A 17,594-nucleotide genomic window follows, 5' to 3' on the forward strand; every position below is an offset into this window, starting at 1 on the left:
CACCTGAACTTCCTGTGAGAAAAACTACAGCAAGATATTTTTGGTCAAAATGCAATATGACTGAAAATGTTATGAAGGGTTTCTCTGTCTGTGTTGTCATGCTGCTGATTCTTCTGCTCTTTGATGGGAAATAAATGTGTTAAATGTAAATTTAAAAGCCAAACTTTTTAGAATTTTGAATATAAATCAACAAATGTTTTAATTATTACTTTTATTAATAACATACATTAACGAGCTGCTACGAGCGGCAGCCAGCAACAGTCGCTCTCTTTCCTCAATTTCCCTCGGGATAAATAAAGCTTCTTGAATCTTGAATCTTGAATCTTGAATCTTGAAATTAGATGTTAGTTATTAACACATTTAAGAATCAATAATGATGTATTATAACATAAACAACGAGATATCAAAAACCCTGAAATGTTCTGCAGAGCGAGAACTTTCACGTTGCGTTATTGAATTATATTCTGATGCATTTTGTACTTTTGAACTTGTGTTTCCACAGAGTATTTCTCTTCTTGAATAAACTGGACTCACACTGACATTGAGAACGTCTTCATTTATTAAAAGTCGGGTGGTTCTGCTCTCAAAGAAACACAAATATCTCGGTCATGTTTTAAAACCAAACACAAAGAGAAAGGTGATTAATCCAAAACAAAAGTCATGACACAAACCACCAAACTGACAGACTGTACATTTGTACACAGAAGGTAATAAAACAGGCTAAAATAAAAACTCCTACAGACTGTGAAACTAACCCAACATTTCAGGACATTTTATCCACATTTAAAACGCATAAGGTGCCAAATAGAAAACATGAACCAGGAGAACATCAGTCTATGGACAGTGTGTTTATGGCAGGAGTTGCAGCTGATTGCATATCTCACAGCCGGGCGCTACAGCAACACAATACCAGTTCAACTTATCAGAGTGTTTATTTCTCCTCACACATAAATATATTTCATTCATTAACTCCACGTTGACTTCCAAGATTACAGCATTACGTGACCTGTAGCCTCTTTAATACCACAAGCTGATTTACTGATTAGATTTTGAAGGTCTGAGACTCGAATAAAGTGAGGAAAAAGTTTGGTTTACTCGCTCAATTCCCGTTGGCCTAAAGGGAATGGGAGCCACGGTGCATTCTGGGTACCTAACCCTGACGGGAACGTTAAAATATTACATATTTGGAGGCCAATGTCAAGTCCAACCAAACAGACAGCCGTAAGAAAGCTAACTGAATGCTAACAAATCGTGGGCTTAAATCATGCAAAATGTTCATATTTGGTGTGGCTAAAAAACATTGATTGATGACCAAAGATGTCCTTTCTGTCAATAAATTAAACAACTAATTGATAAATGTTACGTCTCGAGATATTGTATAACAGTAAAACAACGTTTGATGTGGACTTGATTAATAATTGAGGATCAGGACAGACACAGAGATTGACGAGAAAGGTGTAAATACCAGATATAGGTATCCAGAAAATGCAAACCAACTATAGAAATCTGTCTGTTATGCAACAACTATTACCTATAGCTCTTAATCATTACCATTAAGGTCTAATGTAAGGCAGGGTGTGATAAAAGCAGTGGTTGTGGAGCCCTGGAAATTGGATGTTTGCCATTTGAGTGACATTAAATATACCTTAAACTGAGTATAATCCAAAACAGCCCACCAGTGGCTCCATCTGCTGGCGGTGTAGAAGAGAACTGAGCAGTAATGCATTCCTTTAGGAAGATAATCACATTCAAATAAGTGGCTTTACATGGAGGGGACTCACTCTTCCTGTTTACTTATCCTCATATTAATCATGAATGTGCCTTTTAGTCAATTTCTCTGACTGTAACAGAATCTACGGGCTAGTTAATCGCTGATGAACTTTGTGCATCTTCAAGTCTTTTTCTGTGTTTTGATTCTTGGCCTCTGCCGGCAGGGTGTTATGAGAGCAGAGTGTGAATACGAGCCGGGAACACGGAGATCACAGCGCTGACGCTCAGCAGAGAAAACACAGGTGTGAGGTTACAGCTGGAGCTCACCGCTGCGAACAGAAAAGCATTTATTGTTGTTGTTATTATTAAAGAGGACCAGGGCAGTTTGACTGTTGTTACATGGGGGGGGGGGAGTGCAGAATTGCTGTATGTCAGAATTACATTTGGGAAGGAAGGCAATAATAATAATAATAATAATAATTATTGGAATATTAGTGTGTGTGTGTGTGTGTGTGTGTGTGTGTGTGTGTGTGTGTGTGTGTGTGTGTGTGTGTGTGTGTGTGTGTGTGTGTGTGTGTGTGTGTGTGTGTGTGTGTGTGGTGCTTACCCCGGCAGCTTTTCCCGTCTCGCTGCAGCATCCCGGTCACACAGCTGCAGACCGGACCGCTCGACTTGCTGCTGCAGATCTGCTCACAGCCTCCGTTCCCATCCTCACACCAGTCCGACTCTGGGGGGAGACCAAGTGAGTCTTTAGAATCAGGAGGAGCTTTGCAATTTTTTGGGCAACATTTTGGAAAGAAAAGTAAGGATTCGGAATGAAAGTGAAACATTCTGAAAAATGAAAAGTCTCAAAGTTTGTACAAAAAAATTCAGAATCCTGAAAAATTCCCATCCCCTAAAACCTGCCCTGAAACAGCAAAGTTCTTACCCCTCCTTCTGATGGGCCCCACAGTCAGTATGTGCTCTCTATGGTTGCTTTCCTCCGAGTACATCCTTCTCTTGTGAGGACAGTTCTGGATGCACGTGATATCACATTAATGCACAGCACAAAGTTTCATAACCTTTATTAAAAAAAACATCGGAACATGTCCTCACCACTTTGCAGGCGCTCGTCTCCGAGTCGCACAGCGTGACGTCGCAGTGGAGATGCACCTCCTCGTAATCCCCGATGAATTTGAAGACGGTGACGTGGAAGCGGCAGGTCAGCGACACGCCGTTCTCCGCCATGCCGATGGTGTTGTCCTTAATGTTCGGACACCTAGAGAGGGACGGACGTTAAAGGAGCAAGCATTCAGAGGCCAAGTTATGTGAGTGTGTGTGTGTTGTGTGTGTGTGTGTGTGTGTGTGTGTGTGTGTGTGTGTGTGTGTGTGTGTGTGTGTACCCTCTCTCTATGATGATGTAGCGCAGGCGGTCGCTGCTGTAGCGGGACGGCGTGGCCCAGCACATGTTGACGATGAGGATCAGCTGGTTCTCGTCGGCCCCCTCGACGAAGACTCCTACGAAGAGGATGTCCCGCGTGCTGAGAACCACCTCCCCCTCCCGGTACGGGTTCCTGTACGAAGAGTTCTTATACAGCGCCATCTTCGTGATGAAGTTCCCCTCCTGAGTCGGCAAGGTCAGGTTTATCACACTGCAGGGGGGGGAATGTATCCGGGGGTTAAAACTACAAATAACATTTAGTATTATTTAAATTGAACATATTCAGAGTAATATCTACAGAACTCAGAATTTTGATTAGGATCAGAAATACGTTATGCATCTCAAATTGGAGTTTGAAGTAGCTCCATTTGAGATGAAAACATAATACACAATAAAATAAAAGTAGGTCCAAAATATTTGTAAAAATCCGTATTCTCCAAAGAAATCACAGGTTTGGAAAAAAGTCGTAATTCTGAAGAAATATAAAAATTTGGAGTAAAAAAGAGAATTGATAAAATAAGTCAAAAGCTGAAAAAAGTCACAATTCTGGAAAACTCAAAATTCGGACAAAAGAAAAGAAAATAAGTGAAAATTCTGAAGTAAAATAAAATAAAAAAAGGTTCAAATTATTTTTAAAAAACACATAAAAATAGTAGAAGTAGAAAATGAATTATCATTATGACGTATATATCAATAAAACATAATGATATAAATAACATTCAAATACACGGATCAAATCTTTGCACTTTGTAATGTGTTGTATGTTACATTGTGCATTGTAATGAGTATTGCACAGTTGAATAAATGCCTCAGTTATGTAGCATAAGTAAAGTCCATACAGCACAGTTCAGAAAGGGGATTTAGATGCTAACGTCCAAGCATTATACCAAATAAAGGCAGGAGTTTAAGAGTTCGATTGACTTCCTGCGTTGCTCTGTTGAGCCTCTCTGAACGTAGATCATATCAAAGCGCAGTCTGACCTGAGCATGGGCTTGAGGACGGTCTCCAGAGAGATCTTCAGGTCCAGCTCGTAGGCGCAGGAGAACTCCACGTTGATGGTCCGGTCTCTGGTGATCACGTTCCCCGTGTTGTTCACGCTCTCGATCCACACCGTGTTCTTATACATGATGTGGGTCCCGTTCGACTGCCAGAGCAAAGAACAATGTCAACTCTAATTATGAGGGGACATGTCACTGTCTGACATCTTATGGGCACAGGTAAACACTTTGGGAAATATTCTCTGAGTGAAATAAGAAGGTTATTGTTAACCTCATGTCTGTGTGTGGAATACAGTTAGCTGTTAGCGTAGCATACACATCTGAAACTGAATAATTACACATCTATTTCACACACATAATTATTATTGTATCCTGTATTTAATGTGGTGTTAAAGACCTTGATCATGCCTCTCACCCTTTTTAGTTTATGTATTTGTCTGTTTGCTTTGTCTTAAGTGCAGGTCTTTGTATGTCAAAAATAATACTGTATATAAGTATATGCAACTTGGCAAACCCTGCAGGACACTTCTTCCCACAATGTCCATATGTAATGATGTATTTAAATGAGATATAATATAATAGAAAATGTCATATTTTAGAAGCAGGGTTAAGACAACTCTTGCGTCACTACGAGTTGTAAAGGCGGTATTGACACATGCATACTGTAGATCAACACCTTAAGTGTAAACACAGAATCTGCATAAGAAATAAAAAGACATACAATAGTGCAAGAAGAGAGGAGTAGGTTACTTATCAAGACTGTGACTAACACCTTTTTGATTAATTGATTGATTAGATTGTTTGAAACTGATAAATATATTCCCCACCTGAACGATGGAGCCGCAGTGGCCCTTGGTGTTGTTGATGTGGAAGGAGATGAAGTCCTCGCCCTCGATGCCTCCGCAGTGCTCGTCGTTGATCCGCACGTCCTCGCGCTCGAAGCCCAGCTGGAAGAGCTTACACTTGGAGATAGAGACCTCCATCTTAGCGTGTTTACAGGTCACCTCCGCCTGGATGATGTCGTCATCACCTGCAGAAACACACACACACACACACACACACACACACACACACACACACACACACACACACACCATCATCATTAAAGATTCACAGCGCACCGGGACACAGTTAGAGCTAGCGATCGATGATGTGCCGGTATCGTTGCTCACCGCCGGTGCTGGTGGGTAACTCCGGGCAGCCGCACAGGTCTCCTCCGTTCTCCAGCTCGCAGGTGAAGTTTGTGCAGATCTCTCCTGCACAGGGGTCGTAGATCCATTCTGCTAAAGACAGGTCCACACACAATGTTAGCTGTCACACACACTGTTAGCTCCAGTTAGCATGCAGTCAGTGAAGAGACGGTCAGGGTAAACATATTACCTAATGTGTATCAGCAGGAAATTCCCCCAGCTGATTATTTTCTGTATTACACATTTTCTGAAATGCTACTGAATGTTTGAGGATGAGGTATTATCTTATTAAATATGTGATATTTTGGGGGATTTTCTGAACAAAAAGGTGAATGTGAAGCAAAGTTTCAGATTTCTGATTCATTCTGATGTCTGCTGTAGGAGGCTGGTGCCCCGCGGTGCCCTTACAGCAGTTCTCCTGGGTGATCCACTTGGTGGTGAGGGTCCCCATGGAGCGGCAGGCCTCGGCGTAGGCCGCCAGCGAGCCGCACACCTGGGCCTTGCGGTGGTTGTAGCAGCCGTCCAGGTAGCAGGACTGGAAGAAGGGCCGCGGGTCCAGCAGCCCGTGGCACGGCTGGAAGAAGCCCTTCAGCTGGGTCAGCTTCTGGCAGGCGTCCTCGCTCTGCAGCGCCAGAACAGCCGTGTTGTCACAGGACTGCGCCAGAGCCACGAACTGGGTCTCATCACAACTGCAGGAGCAAGAGAAACATCAACAGGTTGGGTTAAGTTTTATTTAAATATTCAAGTGTTGTTTTCCCTGTTTGCTCACATCCCTAGCACAGTATTTCCAGCAGTCTGAGAGCCTCACCCACCTGTTCTGCATACCGTTGGTCTTCCAGCTCTGGGCGAGCTCCAGGGCGCTGACGGCCGGCTTCCCCCTGGAGGTGATGTAGTCGTCGCCGGGGTCTCCGTTGAAGTTTCCGCACAGCCCGCACACCTTGTTCTGCAGCCGCTGGCCCATGGTGATGCTCAGCGTGTTGAAGCGGTTGTACCGGATCTGGATGTCCTGCGGCGTGTCGATGACGATGAAACCTTCGGACGTGGACAGACGCGTCATCAGCCCGTGAGAAACGGGACTGAGACCGGGGTACCGTTCACCTGAGCAGAAACAGGAACGTTTATAAGCAGTTATTGTTATGTTTTCTTGTATCCTGGGGAATGCATTAATTTGAGAAGCTGTGTCCATGTGTAATAACAGTGTTATATATTGGTGTTCAATGGACGATATAGGGGTCTAATAACTGACAGATCCATCAAATATTGGAGACCAAAACAGACCTAAATTTGTCAGCCGGTCAGAACCAGGACCTTGAAATGATTGTAAAAGTCCTCTCTCACCTTGACAGTGCTTCCAGAGATGAGGATATTCTCCTCGTTGAGGTAGAGGTAGACGTGGGAGATGGTGGTGAGGTTGGGCGTGCTCCACTTATCAAAGTTGGCGATGAGCTGGAAGGAAAGGTCCGGCAGCTTGTGACAGTTCGTGGACAGGACGAAGGAGCAGGAGGCCGGGAGTCGCAGAGAGGCCCCGTCGAAGGTCCTGAAAACCCCCCCACCTGAGGCAACGCAGTGCTGGGAGCGGCGAGCGAAGCATCCCCGAACCCCGTACCGTAGCGTACACTCCTCCTCCGCCTTACAGCGCCGCGGGTCGCACTGGATCAGGTTTCGTCCGATGCACTGGCAGCGCTTGGTACAGTCAGTGTTCCAAAACAGCTGTTTGGGCTGAAATAAAGAAAGGAATCTGTTAAAACTGAAATACTTAGTCTGTTTTGTCTCTGTGATATATTCTGCAGGAGATGGTGGAGACCGAAACAGAACCTATTCCTATACTTCAGTGATAATCATCCATCCATCCAAAAGTCAGTCTGCAGGGGGATGGTGGAGACCAAAACAGAGCTCAACTGGTGGTAAAAGTTGGTCCTTAATTTGTCAGACGGACAGAAACATGACCTGAAATGTTTGTAAATGTTTCTTTATGCTAAATGCAATGTTACAGTTTTGTCACAGAGTTTATTCCATGTGGTGCTGGATGTGAGACTGACCTCATAGTACTTGCCATCAGTGTAGCAGCCACAGTTCTGCGGCAGGATGCAACTCTTTCCGTTGCGAACGTAGCCCGGGTCGCACTGGCAGCCCTCCACACAGTCCTGACTGCAGTCCCTCTGCCCGCGGGCGGGGGCGCACTGCGGCGGGCAGACCGACACACAGCTGGAGTAATGGCTGTTCGGTGGACAGCTCTGGACTGGGACCAGACAGGGGAGTAAAGACCTTAGCAAATAATTACACTGAAGACATAATGAACATTATTAGGGCGGTGGTGGCGAAGTCCATAGGGGCTTGGCCTGGGAACTGGAAGGTCACCAGTTCAAGTCCCCGAAAGACCTAGTTCCACCGTGGTGTCCCTGAGCAAGACACTGGTTACCTACACTGCTCCCCGGGCACCGTACATAATGGCAGCCCACTGCTCCTAACACTAGGATGGGTCAAATGCAGAGACCGCATTTCGTTGTCCTAGTACTTGTACTCTGTGCAATGACAATAAAGTTGAATCTTAATCTTAACATGAACATGATAAGAGCACAATGGATGGAGCTCTCATAACAGTCTAAAGGTGTGGGATGCTGGACCCTTACACTCAACTACTGAGACACTGATCACATTTTTGGTTTGGTTTTGGTTCGGATAGGATTTTAAAATAATCTAATTTTTCAGCAAAAACTAATTTCCAGAATTCAAGTTTTCAGAAAAAATAAATGAAGAAAACATTTTTTTTTCAGAATTTTGATTTTTAAAGAAAAGAAAACATTTTTTATACAAAATTTTAAAAAACACTTTTCAGAAATAAAAGTCTGTTTTTTATTTTTCAGAATTTTGGTAATATTTTCAGAGAAATACAAAACAGACTGTTTGAAGACTCACCACACGGCGTGTCGCTCCTCCAGCCGCTAACAGGAACCCCTTGGGTCTGACAGGTGGTGGCATACATCTGCAGCCAGTTGCACACAGTATCCTGGGATCCCTGGTCCAGACAGGTGTCCTGCAGGCAGCTCTGATAGAAAAACGCCGGCGCCACCTTGCTGTGGCAGCGTGCGAACACACCTCCTCGATCCACTATCAGCCCGCATAACCTCACTGCCTCGGGCTCCACGTACACATACAGTCCGTCTCCCATGTGGAAACGCATCCCCGTCTCGACTGCATTCGCCCCGTTGTCCGAGTCCGAGTTTGCGTCCACCACCATGAGAGGAGAGTCGTTCTGCGAGCTGGTTTCTCCGAGGCCACAGCGAGGGCAGGAGTCTCCACAGCCCACCTGGCAGAAGGTGTCCCTCTCCGCCCAGGCCATGCCCCAGTCGGTGGTGGTGAGGGTGGGGGGAGATAAGGGCATGCCCTGGCAGAGGCCGCAGGAGGAGTTGTAGAGGTCGCGGGGTAGAGTCAGTAGCAGCAGGGTGTTCCAGTCAAAGGCCACTTTCAGGCCGAAATCTGTCTCCAGAATGAGCTGCATGCCCCAGGTGAAGATGTGGACCTTCCCCGGGCCGAGCTTCAGAGGCACGTACAAACGCTCCTTATTCACCTGAGTGAGGAGAATCAGAATCAGGATACATTTATCAGTCCCACAGCGGGGGAAATGTACAGTGTCACAGCAATAGTAGCATTGCAGATAAAAAAAGGCAACCAATAATCCAAAAGAAAGTACAGTTGAAGGTTTGTGGCACAAGATAGCAACTGTCTGTGTTGTGAGGGGGGTCTACCAGGGGCTGGTTAAACAGTGGTTGAGAGAGATTCAATAAAACTGTTTATTGTTGGTGGATTAGCGGGCACACTCTCTTACAGAAAGCCTGTTTTTGCACATCTGACCAGCAAGTATGAGGGGGAAATCCCGGTGATGAAAGGATCAAATTAAGACTCACTGAAAGAGTGTTTCTCATATAATCTAATTCTATAAGAGAGAACAGAAACTGAAAAAATTGCGTGTATGTGTGTGAGCATTGTGTCATTTCTATTCCTCCTCAGATCTTTGAGTCGGTTTGTGAACCCGGTCCAAATGTCGCTCAGGGTCGGGGTTTCGTCTGAGCCAAATCCAGCCTGATAAAAGATGCCCATTGAAATTAGATCCGCCTTAAGCCAATCAAAGAGGAATTCACCCTCTGCCCGGTTATTCAATCGGCTTGATTAGAAATAAAATGTCCTCAAACGTCCACAAGTAAAACAACTATGACCTTCAGGGGGCCAGACATAAATATCTATATCATGATACATAGGCCACTATGAAAACTAGAACACTGTTTCACCCATTTGGGAAAATACCATCTCTTATTTCTATTAGTAATTAGCCATGCTGATCCTTTTGGAAAATGGCTTAAGATAAGTGTTCATATTATGATACATTGGACACAACATTTACTCACCGTGACAGTGTTTTTGTAGCTTCGGGACACTTCAATCTCATACTCGTAGACCTCCAGTACAAAGCCCCTCACCCAAATGGCCTGGCCTGTGTCTCTCTCCTCGTTACGAGCCGCCAGTTTAAACTGAGGAAAAGCCCCACCGACAGTTTCCTGCTCCCTGTTGTCTGTCCCGCACACCGTGGTGGCCATCTTGAGAGTACAAGAGCTCTGCAGCTCAAACGGGACGCCGCCAAACGGCAGGAAGTGTCCGTAACCAGCCGCCACGCACAGGGCCTCGGTGCGGGGCTGGCAGAAATACAGGCCGTCGCTCTCCTGGCAGTATTCCTCGGGGTTGCAAGGCGCGAGCTGACAGTAAACGCTGTTGTCTGAGCCGTTGCAGTAGCAGCGCTCCTGACACTCCCAGTCCGTCCAGAACGTCTGATTCGTGGCCAGCGTCCGGCCGTGGCTCATGCAGCCGCAGTCGCTTCGGGACACGCACAGGCCGTCACGAAGAGCAAATCCGTCCTCACACTGACAGCCCTCCTGACAGGGCAGAGGGCACGGCTCTTCAGGGTCGTCGAGGTTGGCACAGGTCAAAGGGCAGGCGCTGGTGCACTCGTCAAAATGGCTGTTTGGTGGACAGGGAAGAGCTGAGACAGAGGAGAGAAGACAAACCAATATTACCAGAACGATCCATATAGACTCACTGTTGGATTAGAGTCCCTATTCTGCTTTTTGAGGTTTTAAAGGGTCTGCACAGGCTGAAACCCCTGAGTTCTTTGCAACACATCGCTAGTGAAGTTCTATTGGAGTAAACCTTCAAAGAAGAGGTAAATATCAGCACAACAGGGCAGTGGTGGAGAGGAACTAAAGAGGGGTAACATTTATATTTTCTGCCTTCCAAAGGAGGAGGAAGCTGTAGAAGAAGTTAACTATGAAAATACTGGTATTTTAGTCGATCTACCACAGAAACAAGGAGTTCAAAGGAACCGATCTAGCCAAGAAGGATGGGCCTAGCACCAAACTCCAGATCATCAAAATGTCTAAAGATATGTGAACTCACGGCAGTTGGTGACACTCCTCCAGGAGGCGAGGCCCACTTGAGCGTCCTGACAGGCGCTGGCGTACGCCTGCAGCGAGGAACACAGCGCTGATCGGTTCCCTTCCTTCACACACATGTTGTACAGGCAGTTCCTGAAGAACGGCGAGGGGTTCACCACTGCGTGACACGCCAGAAATGAACTATTCCCCGGGTCGTTGATGTTGCCACACATCCACGGGTTCTGGTAGAGACGCAAGTCCGTGCACATCCGATAAAGATCGTCACAGTCGCCGTTACACGTGAGGTCGTCGGCGATGGAGCGCCAGCCCTCCGTGAACTGCTCAGTAGAGTCCGCCAGGCGTCCGTTGGGAAGGCGGAGGTCGTCGGTGCCGTTGCTGTTGAAGACGCCACATAGACCACACGTGACATTGTAGAAGATGGTGGAGAGGGAGATGTTGAGGAATCCCTGACGGTTGTACTGGACACGAAGCAGACCACGGGACTCCACCACTGTGGCGTTACCCGGTGCTTTGTAGATCATCATCGTCTCCATCGGATGGACATATGGGAGCGTCACTGGTTCACCATTCACCTGCAACACAAAAGGTATCGTTAAATCAAGAAGATAAATGACTTTTGAAAATACAAACCATTTTGGGCCACAAAACGAGGGCTCTATTTCTGACCATAGGTATGCAACAGCTGACAAAAGGGATGCTTCACAGTATATCAAATACCAACCTTTACTATATCAAAATCTGACCCTCCCATCTGAGCTTCCATGTTAGCCACTGTAACCACCACAGGTCTTTTCCATGTGGGGCCTTTGTTCACAAACCGCCTGCCCATCTTCACCTCCACCATGGAGCCGTTAGCAGGCACCGGACTGCACAGCTTCAGCAGATAGTAAGAGCTGTCATCTGGGAACAGCAGGAAGGTGCCATCAAAGGAGGTGGTCACTGAGTTCTGGGTGATTGAGCACACTCCCTCCCTCCGCGGGTAACAACCCAGCAAGCCCACCTCGGCGACACACACCTCACCCTCCTTGCAGGACGCGTTGAAGCAGGAAACTTCCCCGTTGGGTCCACAGGTGCAACGGAGGGTACATTCACCTTCTTCCCCACTTTGACCTACCCAGAAGGTGTTATTGAGGGGGTAATAGAGGCCGTTATGCTCACAGCCACAGTCCTCACGCTGTACACAATGACTCCCGCTGAGGACGTAGCCTGGATCACACTGGCAGCCCTCCGTGCAAGGGTGGATGCAATACAGGGGGGAGGTGAGGTCCGAGCAGGAGGCCGGGCAGGCACTTGTGCACACTTGGTAGTTGCTGTTTTCTGGACAAGTCAAAGCTAAGACCCAGTGAGAGAACATAAACTCAGTTAGATGAGACAATGAATGCAAGATGAGAAATCTAGAAGAACTTTTACACCGCAGAAGCTCTCCTCGAACTTCAAAACGTGCAGCTCAATAAGAACACGCGGGCTATAAGGGACATTCATAACTTAACAAAATTCCCAAAACATTAGCCGTAGTTCATCTAAGCCAGCATTGCAGTTCAGCATCTGTTTTTCAGCATACAACTTCAGGGATTGCGCTCTCTAGTTAAAGCTGAAACTCACCACAGAAGGTGCGAGATCTCCAGGATCGTATGGTGACTCCAAGAGCCTGACAGGCCAGAGCATAGGCCTGGATTGCCTGGCAAAGTGTGGTGATGTTATCCCGGTTGCTGCACATGTCATACACACAGCTGTACACAAAGGCGGTAGGGTCCACTACAGCTCGGCAGTCCCTGAAAGGTCCATCGGTTTTGTTGATGAGTCCACAGTAGTCAGGGCGAAAGTAGAAGGCTTCTGTAGCGGGATCACACACACTGCAGTTCTGGGCGCAACCATCAGTACACCTCCAGTCCGTGTCCTCCGCTCGCCAGCTGCCCCCTAACTCCACTACGCTTTCTGCTAGCGAGCCGTCGGGAAGCACAGGATCATCGGCCGGGTCATCGTTATAATTACCACAAAGCCCACAAGTGTTGTTGAAGTAGGAGCTGGGTAGGGAGATGGAGGCATAGTGTTGGCCGTCATAGGTCACCAAGAGTCCAAAATCCGTTTCTAAAGCAATGGCAACCCCGGACTGGTATACCCGGATAGCACCCAGCTCCAGTTGGACCGGCAAAGTCTTCATCAAACCATCCACCTGGACAGAAGAGGAAGAGGAACAATAAAGGATGATGTTTTTTTCTTCCACTCTTTTTATCTTGACTCTCTCAAAATGTGCATCCTGGATCGTCAGTTTGTACTTGGAAATTTAGTAAGACACATCCAAGAGCAACTGCCTAAACTACTCTCCCAAGGTCTTCAAAGAGGACTTCACAAGCAAAGAGTACATGCAGCCACATAATCTGAATAAACCCTCTTGCATCAGGCCCATCAAGAAGCAAGCACAAGGCAAGCACTGCGATAATTCCAGGCTATACAGATTCTTACCTGGACTGCGCCAACACTGCCTTTGGGCAACATGACTCTGTGTCCGTACACCTCCACTGTCACATCTCTAAGCCAAGAGACCGAGGCCATCCCTCGGTTCTCATTTTTGGCCTCCACGCTGAAGAAAGGCAGCCCCGTCACCTCCCAGCAGGGCCGAGCCAACAGGTAGGAGCAGGTTCCCTGGAAGTGATAGAGGAAGCCATCGAAGGTGTGGTAATGAGGGTCTCCGAAGACCACACAAGTGCTGGTGCGGGTCGGCTGGCAGTAGAAGGCGCCTTCCTGCTGCTCGCAGGTCTCCAGCTGCCCACATGGAGCTTCCTGGCACTGCACCTCGTTGTCAATGTCAAGGCAGCGGCAGCGCTGGGAGCACTGGTCCGACAGCCAGAAGATTTCCCCTCGTCTGTAAAAACGCCCTGGAAAAGATGAAAGCACAAAGGGATATTTATTTGTTCTGCACAAGAGAAATGTGTGGTCAGAAGGATAAGTGTTTGATGCGTGAACTTGCCGTTGTAGCTGCAGCCATTGGCGGGATTTATCAGTTCAGTGTCGACGCGGAATAACCAGCGCCCGGGCGTGTTCACATTGGTCGTCTGTTCAATGTTCACCACGTCGTTTGACCGAGATCCCGGCAGGTTGAAGAAGTGACCAATGTCTCCTCCGTTAAAACCTGACTGAAAAGGGGAAAGGTGTGAGGGAGGTGAGGGGAAATGTTTACTTTTGCCTTTAGCTAATGATAAATCAAAAGCGACCATCCAAAGCAACTTTCAAAAGAGTGCAATCAATCAAAATAGCAACAATTAGTTTCCAATGATCGAAACCATTGTAAGTGATACTGTAATGGAGTCAGACTTTGGCCCAGCTGCAGTTGAAACAGGTTTTAATTCGATATGTAGACTTCCTGCTCTCCTGATGGGGAGCTTGATCTATTTGTCTATGGTAACACTTCTATAAAGGAAAATGCATATGGTGTAGTTTGAGGTACATTGTGAGAATACCTGAGCTGTCGTCCCACCCAGTCCCGTTAAAGGATCTCCACCACTGGCGGTTCCCGTGCTCCATGAGATTTCTCCGTAATTGAACATACTGAAGTACGCCACGCCATCAGAGATTAGTACAGTTTGGAATGTGTTCACCTTTTAATCAGACAAGAGGATGGAAAACAGTTTCACAAAGAGAAAAAACAGAGATTAAAAAATGACTCAATTGTATTTAAGAACCCAGATAATCAGAAACCTTTATTGAACACATCAAATCAATGCATGGGATTTCAAAATGACCCTATAGGCGATGAGGTCAAATGTTCACCATGTGGCCAATAAGTTTCATCTCTTTAATCCGTTGTGGTTTTGGAAACAACAGGTGTCCCCAAAGGTCAAAATGGGGCTACTGTGGTACCAAACGCTTTTACAGTACAGTAAGTCTGTGATGGTTTTACCCTAGCTTAGCGAAAGGATTGAGAGCAGGGGAATATGCTAGCATCCAGCTAATGTATAACAATCACAGCTAGCTTCAAAGAGGATTAGCAAATTAGAATGCTGTTTCAAATATTTGGAAAATAAGTAAAAGTCAGAAATGATAACGCTTAAAAACAGCTGGAAGGCATTTGATTTTTGATCAACGTAGGCTATCAGTTGCTAAGCTAGGCTAAACTCTGTCAGTGTGTAGATGTGTGCAACAACCATTTAGACTTTACCGGGGTCGTCTGGCTTCCTCCATAGAAGGTGACTTGGTGCCATGTTGCAATGAAGGCCGAGGTGGCTGTAAACGTGGGCATGCTTTTAAAGTATCTCCGAATATCTTGTGTGGCCCTTTCCAGTATTTCCGGTTCAGTGGTTTCTCTGTAGTACACATCTCCTCGGATGCCGTTGTGCACATCTGCCCAAAGTGGAGCAATGAAGGATCTGCTGTCGCTCAGAGGGAAAGCCTCTGGGGTGAACTGGCTAACCTGCACATTGAAGGAGATCACACCATTGTTGTTGATCTGTGGACAGAAGAAAAACAGTGTTTCAGCATCAGCAACATTGCATTAAGTCAATTAATCCTAGCTTGATATGCAATTACAGGAGCTATGGTGAAGACTTACATAGATGGTACGGTATGGAACATTGAAGAAAACAAAATGAGTGAGCAAAGTAATTTCTGGAGAACTCCCATCATCCATCTTTGGGGTTTCTAGATCCCTGTGGTTGGGTCCATATGGATACATGATGTCCCGAGTACGAGCTACAAAAGAAAGACATTGCATAAGGGCTCATTGAGAGGATGTTTCTCAACCCTGAAAGATCAAGAAATTGCCTCGTACCTCCTGACTGTACAAAGATGCTGAAGAGGTGGAGCAGAAAGACTGGACAGCCTGGCCTGACCATCCTTTTAAAAAACAGGAAAGAAAGAGGGGGTTAATTTGCTTATTATGTCACCACTTCCTGAACCCTTTCTGAGCCACAGTCGCATGAGTCATAGGACAACTTCTCATAAACGAGGCCGTTAAAAAGGTCGATAGGAGGGAGAGCCATCAAACCAACGTCACTGTTACTCCTTTAAGATCAGGCTCCCAGGTCTCCCCCGAGGACCCTTGAAAAGGCCCTTTTATGCATGCCAGAACAATGTGTCAGGATCACATTTGCCTTACAGTCCCAGGTGAGCCGGTGGACTACGGGACTCTCTGTGCTTCGGTTCCCTGCAGCTGACCGACCTGGCCCTCGGTGCTCCGGTGTCTCAGTGTGTGAAGCTGCGAGGCTGCTCAGGACCTCATTACCACTTCTGTTTGGGAGCCATCCATGCCTTGTTAGGCAGGAGGGAGAGGAGCGAAAATACTCGGGCACTAATGGCTTTAAGTGAGCAGGTTTGAATTGCGCAGGTCCTTGCAGTGGTCCTCAGGGGCTGTTCAGTGGTATGGCAAGCTTCCCATTGGCAAAGTCGAGGGTACAGACAAGTAGTCCCCATTTTTCCACCAGCATAAAGAATTCAAACTTTAAAAGGCGTCGTGCAGATCTGTAATTACTGCCACCTTTAGCCAGTAGTTAACACTGCTCCCTTTTGGATCATCGACTGTGAGATATCTCTTTATTCCAACTTGCATTCTTGTCCCATTTTTGGATTTGGGTTTTTGTCAGTTTAAGTTTCCCATCATGCCTTCCTTTATAAAGGAAGACATGATGAACTGTTAAAATGTCTTAAACGTGGTTAATTTATCAAAAATGATGCCCACAAAAGTGTGTAAGGCGTTTAAGCACAGGGCTGATAGCTTACAGCTACGGTAGCGATGAGGTCTCTGTAGTGTTTTAAAGACAACATCTGAACCCTGGCAGATAGACTTTAGTTTCAGGTCAAAATCAAACATTTATCGAAGATAACTTTAAGGTTTGTGTTTGTCCCCAGTGGTGCTGCATGATGCATGTCCACATTTCTTCATCCACACACATTAGATTGAGGACTACAGGGGATTCATTATGTCATGTTATATTGACTTTAAGTTACAGTCAGTGTGAGTGAATCAGGCCTTCAACAATGGATCATTTTTAATTTCATTTTTGTATTTGAAAACCTGACTCTACTTATTCCATTGGATATTGGATACTCCTCTAAATGTGTGAATTTCCCTCAGTTTGAAGGTAAATTGTGTTCAGGTGTGCCAGGCTGAGTGAGCACCGTTGAGAGAGGTCTGCTCTGCTGTCATCAGCCTCTCATCGAACATCATCAACAGAAAGATTAACACAATTGCTCTTTTGACTCTCGTAGCGCTCCATCTCATCTGACCGTTGTTAACTCAGCAAGGCAATTTAGATAAAGCAGGAAAGACTTAAAGGATGAACACGCCACTTTAACGTGTTTATCTGTGGGGTCGGCCTGAGAGAAAGACATCTGTGTCAGGTAACGCTTTATCACTCTCCGAAGCGTACAATGTGTACTTCTTCTTTTCTATTTCAGGCTTTAAGGGAATTAAAACCTGGGAATGTAGTGTGCTTTGTTATCCAGTGCATAAACGTAAAGAAATAGGGTTAAACTAACATGACTAGATGGACCTGCTAAAGTAGTCTAGTGGTTTAGGACCAGAACAAGGTCTAAAGATAAATAGGTGGGGTCACAAGATGATTGAAAGTTGGTCATATTTTGTATTAAATCCATTTATTTTGGGAAATCTTAGATTATGTTACATCTACATGTTCATAAAAATCCACAAAATCAATTCTGTGTAGGATATCAGCAACCGAATAAGACCATGAAGCAATAGTGACAGCCTTTAAAGCATACAAGGACTTTTACAGCTGCAGAATTAACACATTCCTGCTTATTCTAGCATTTTTACTTGCACAATTAAGTCAATTGCACTATTTTTCTTAATTGTACACAACGCATTGTTGGAGGCGAG

The 17,594-nt window shown here is 45.9% G+C and overlaps 1 protein-coding gene across 1 annotated transcript; it reads right to left on the reverse strand.

Moving 5' to 3' along the window:
* Window positions 1-536: 536 nt before the first annotated feature.
* On the reverse strand, window positions 537-16,638 carry tecta (tectorin alpha). Its single transcript, XM_063894653.1, is given in 24 exon segments — window positions 537-2,039; window positions 2,318-2,437; window positions 2,639-2,723; window positions 2,806-2,968; window positions 3,093-3,341; window positions 4,111-4,274; window positions 4,956-5,158; window positions 5,301-5,411; window positions 5,727-6,007; window positions 6,131-6,377; window positions 6,380-6,416; window positions 6,657-7,037; window positions 7,358-7,557; window positions 8,235-8,886; window positions 9,722-10,350; window positions 10,764-11,334; window positions 11,484-12,094; window positions 12,365-12,935; window positions 13,226-13,638; window positions 13,731-13,896; window positions 14,221-14,358; window positions 14,919-15,206; window positions 15,309-15,448; window positions 15,528-16,638. Coding segments are annotated over 24 exon segments (6,585 nt in total). The 5' UTR covers window positions 15,592-16,638; the 3' UTR covers window positions 537-1,938.
* Between the last annotated feature and the right edge of the window lie 956 nt (window positions 16,639-17,594).

This window comes from Eleginops maclovinus, chromosome 11 (assembly GCF_036324505.1).
Source record: "Eleginops maclovinus isolate JMC-PN-2008 ecotype Puerto Natales chromosome 11, JC_Emac_rtc_rv5, whole genome shotgun sequence".
NCBI lineage: Eukaryota > Metazoa > Chordata > Actinopteri > Perciformes > Eleginopidae > Eleginops > Eleginops maclovinus.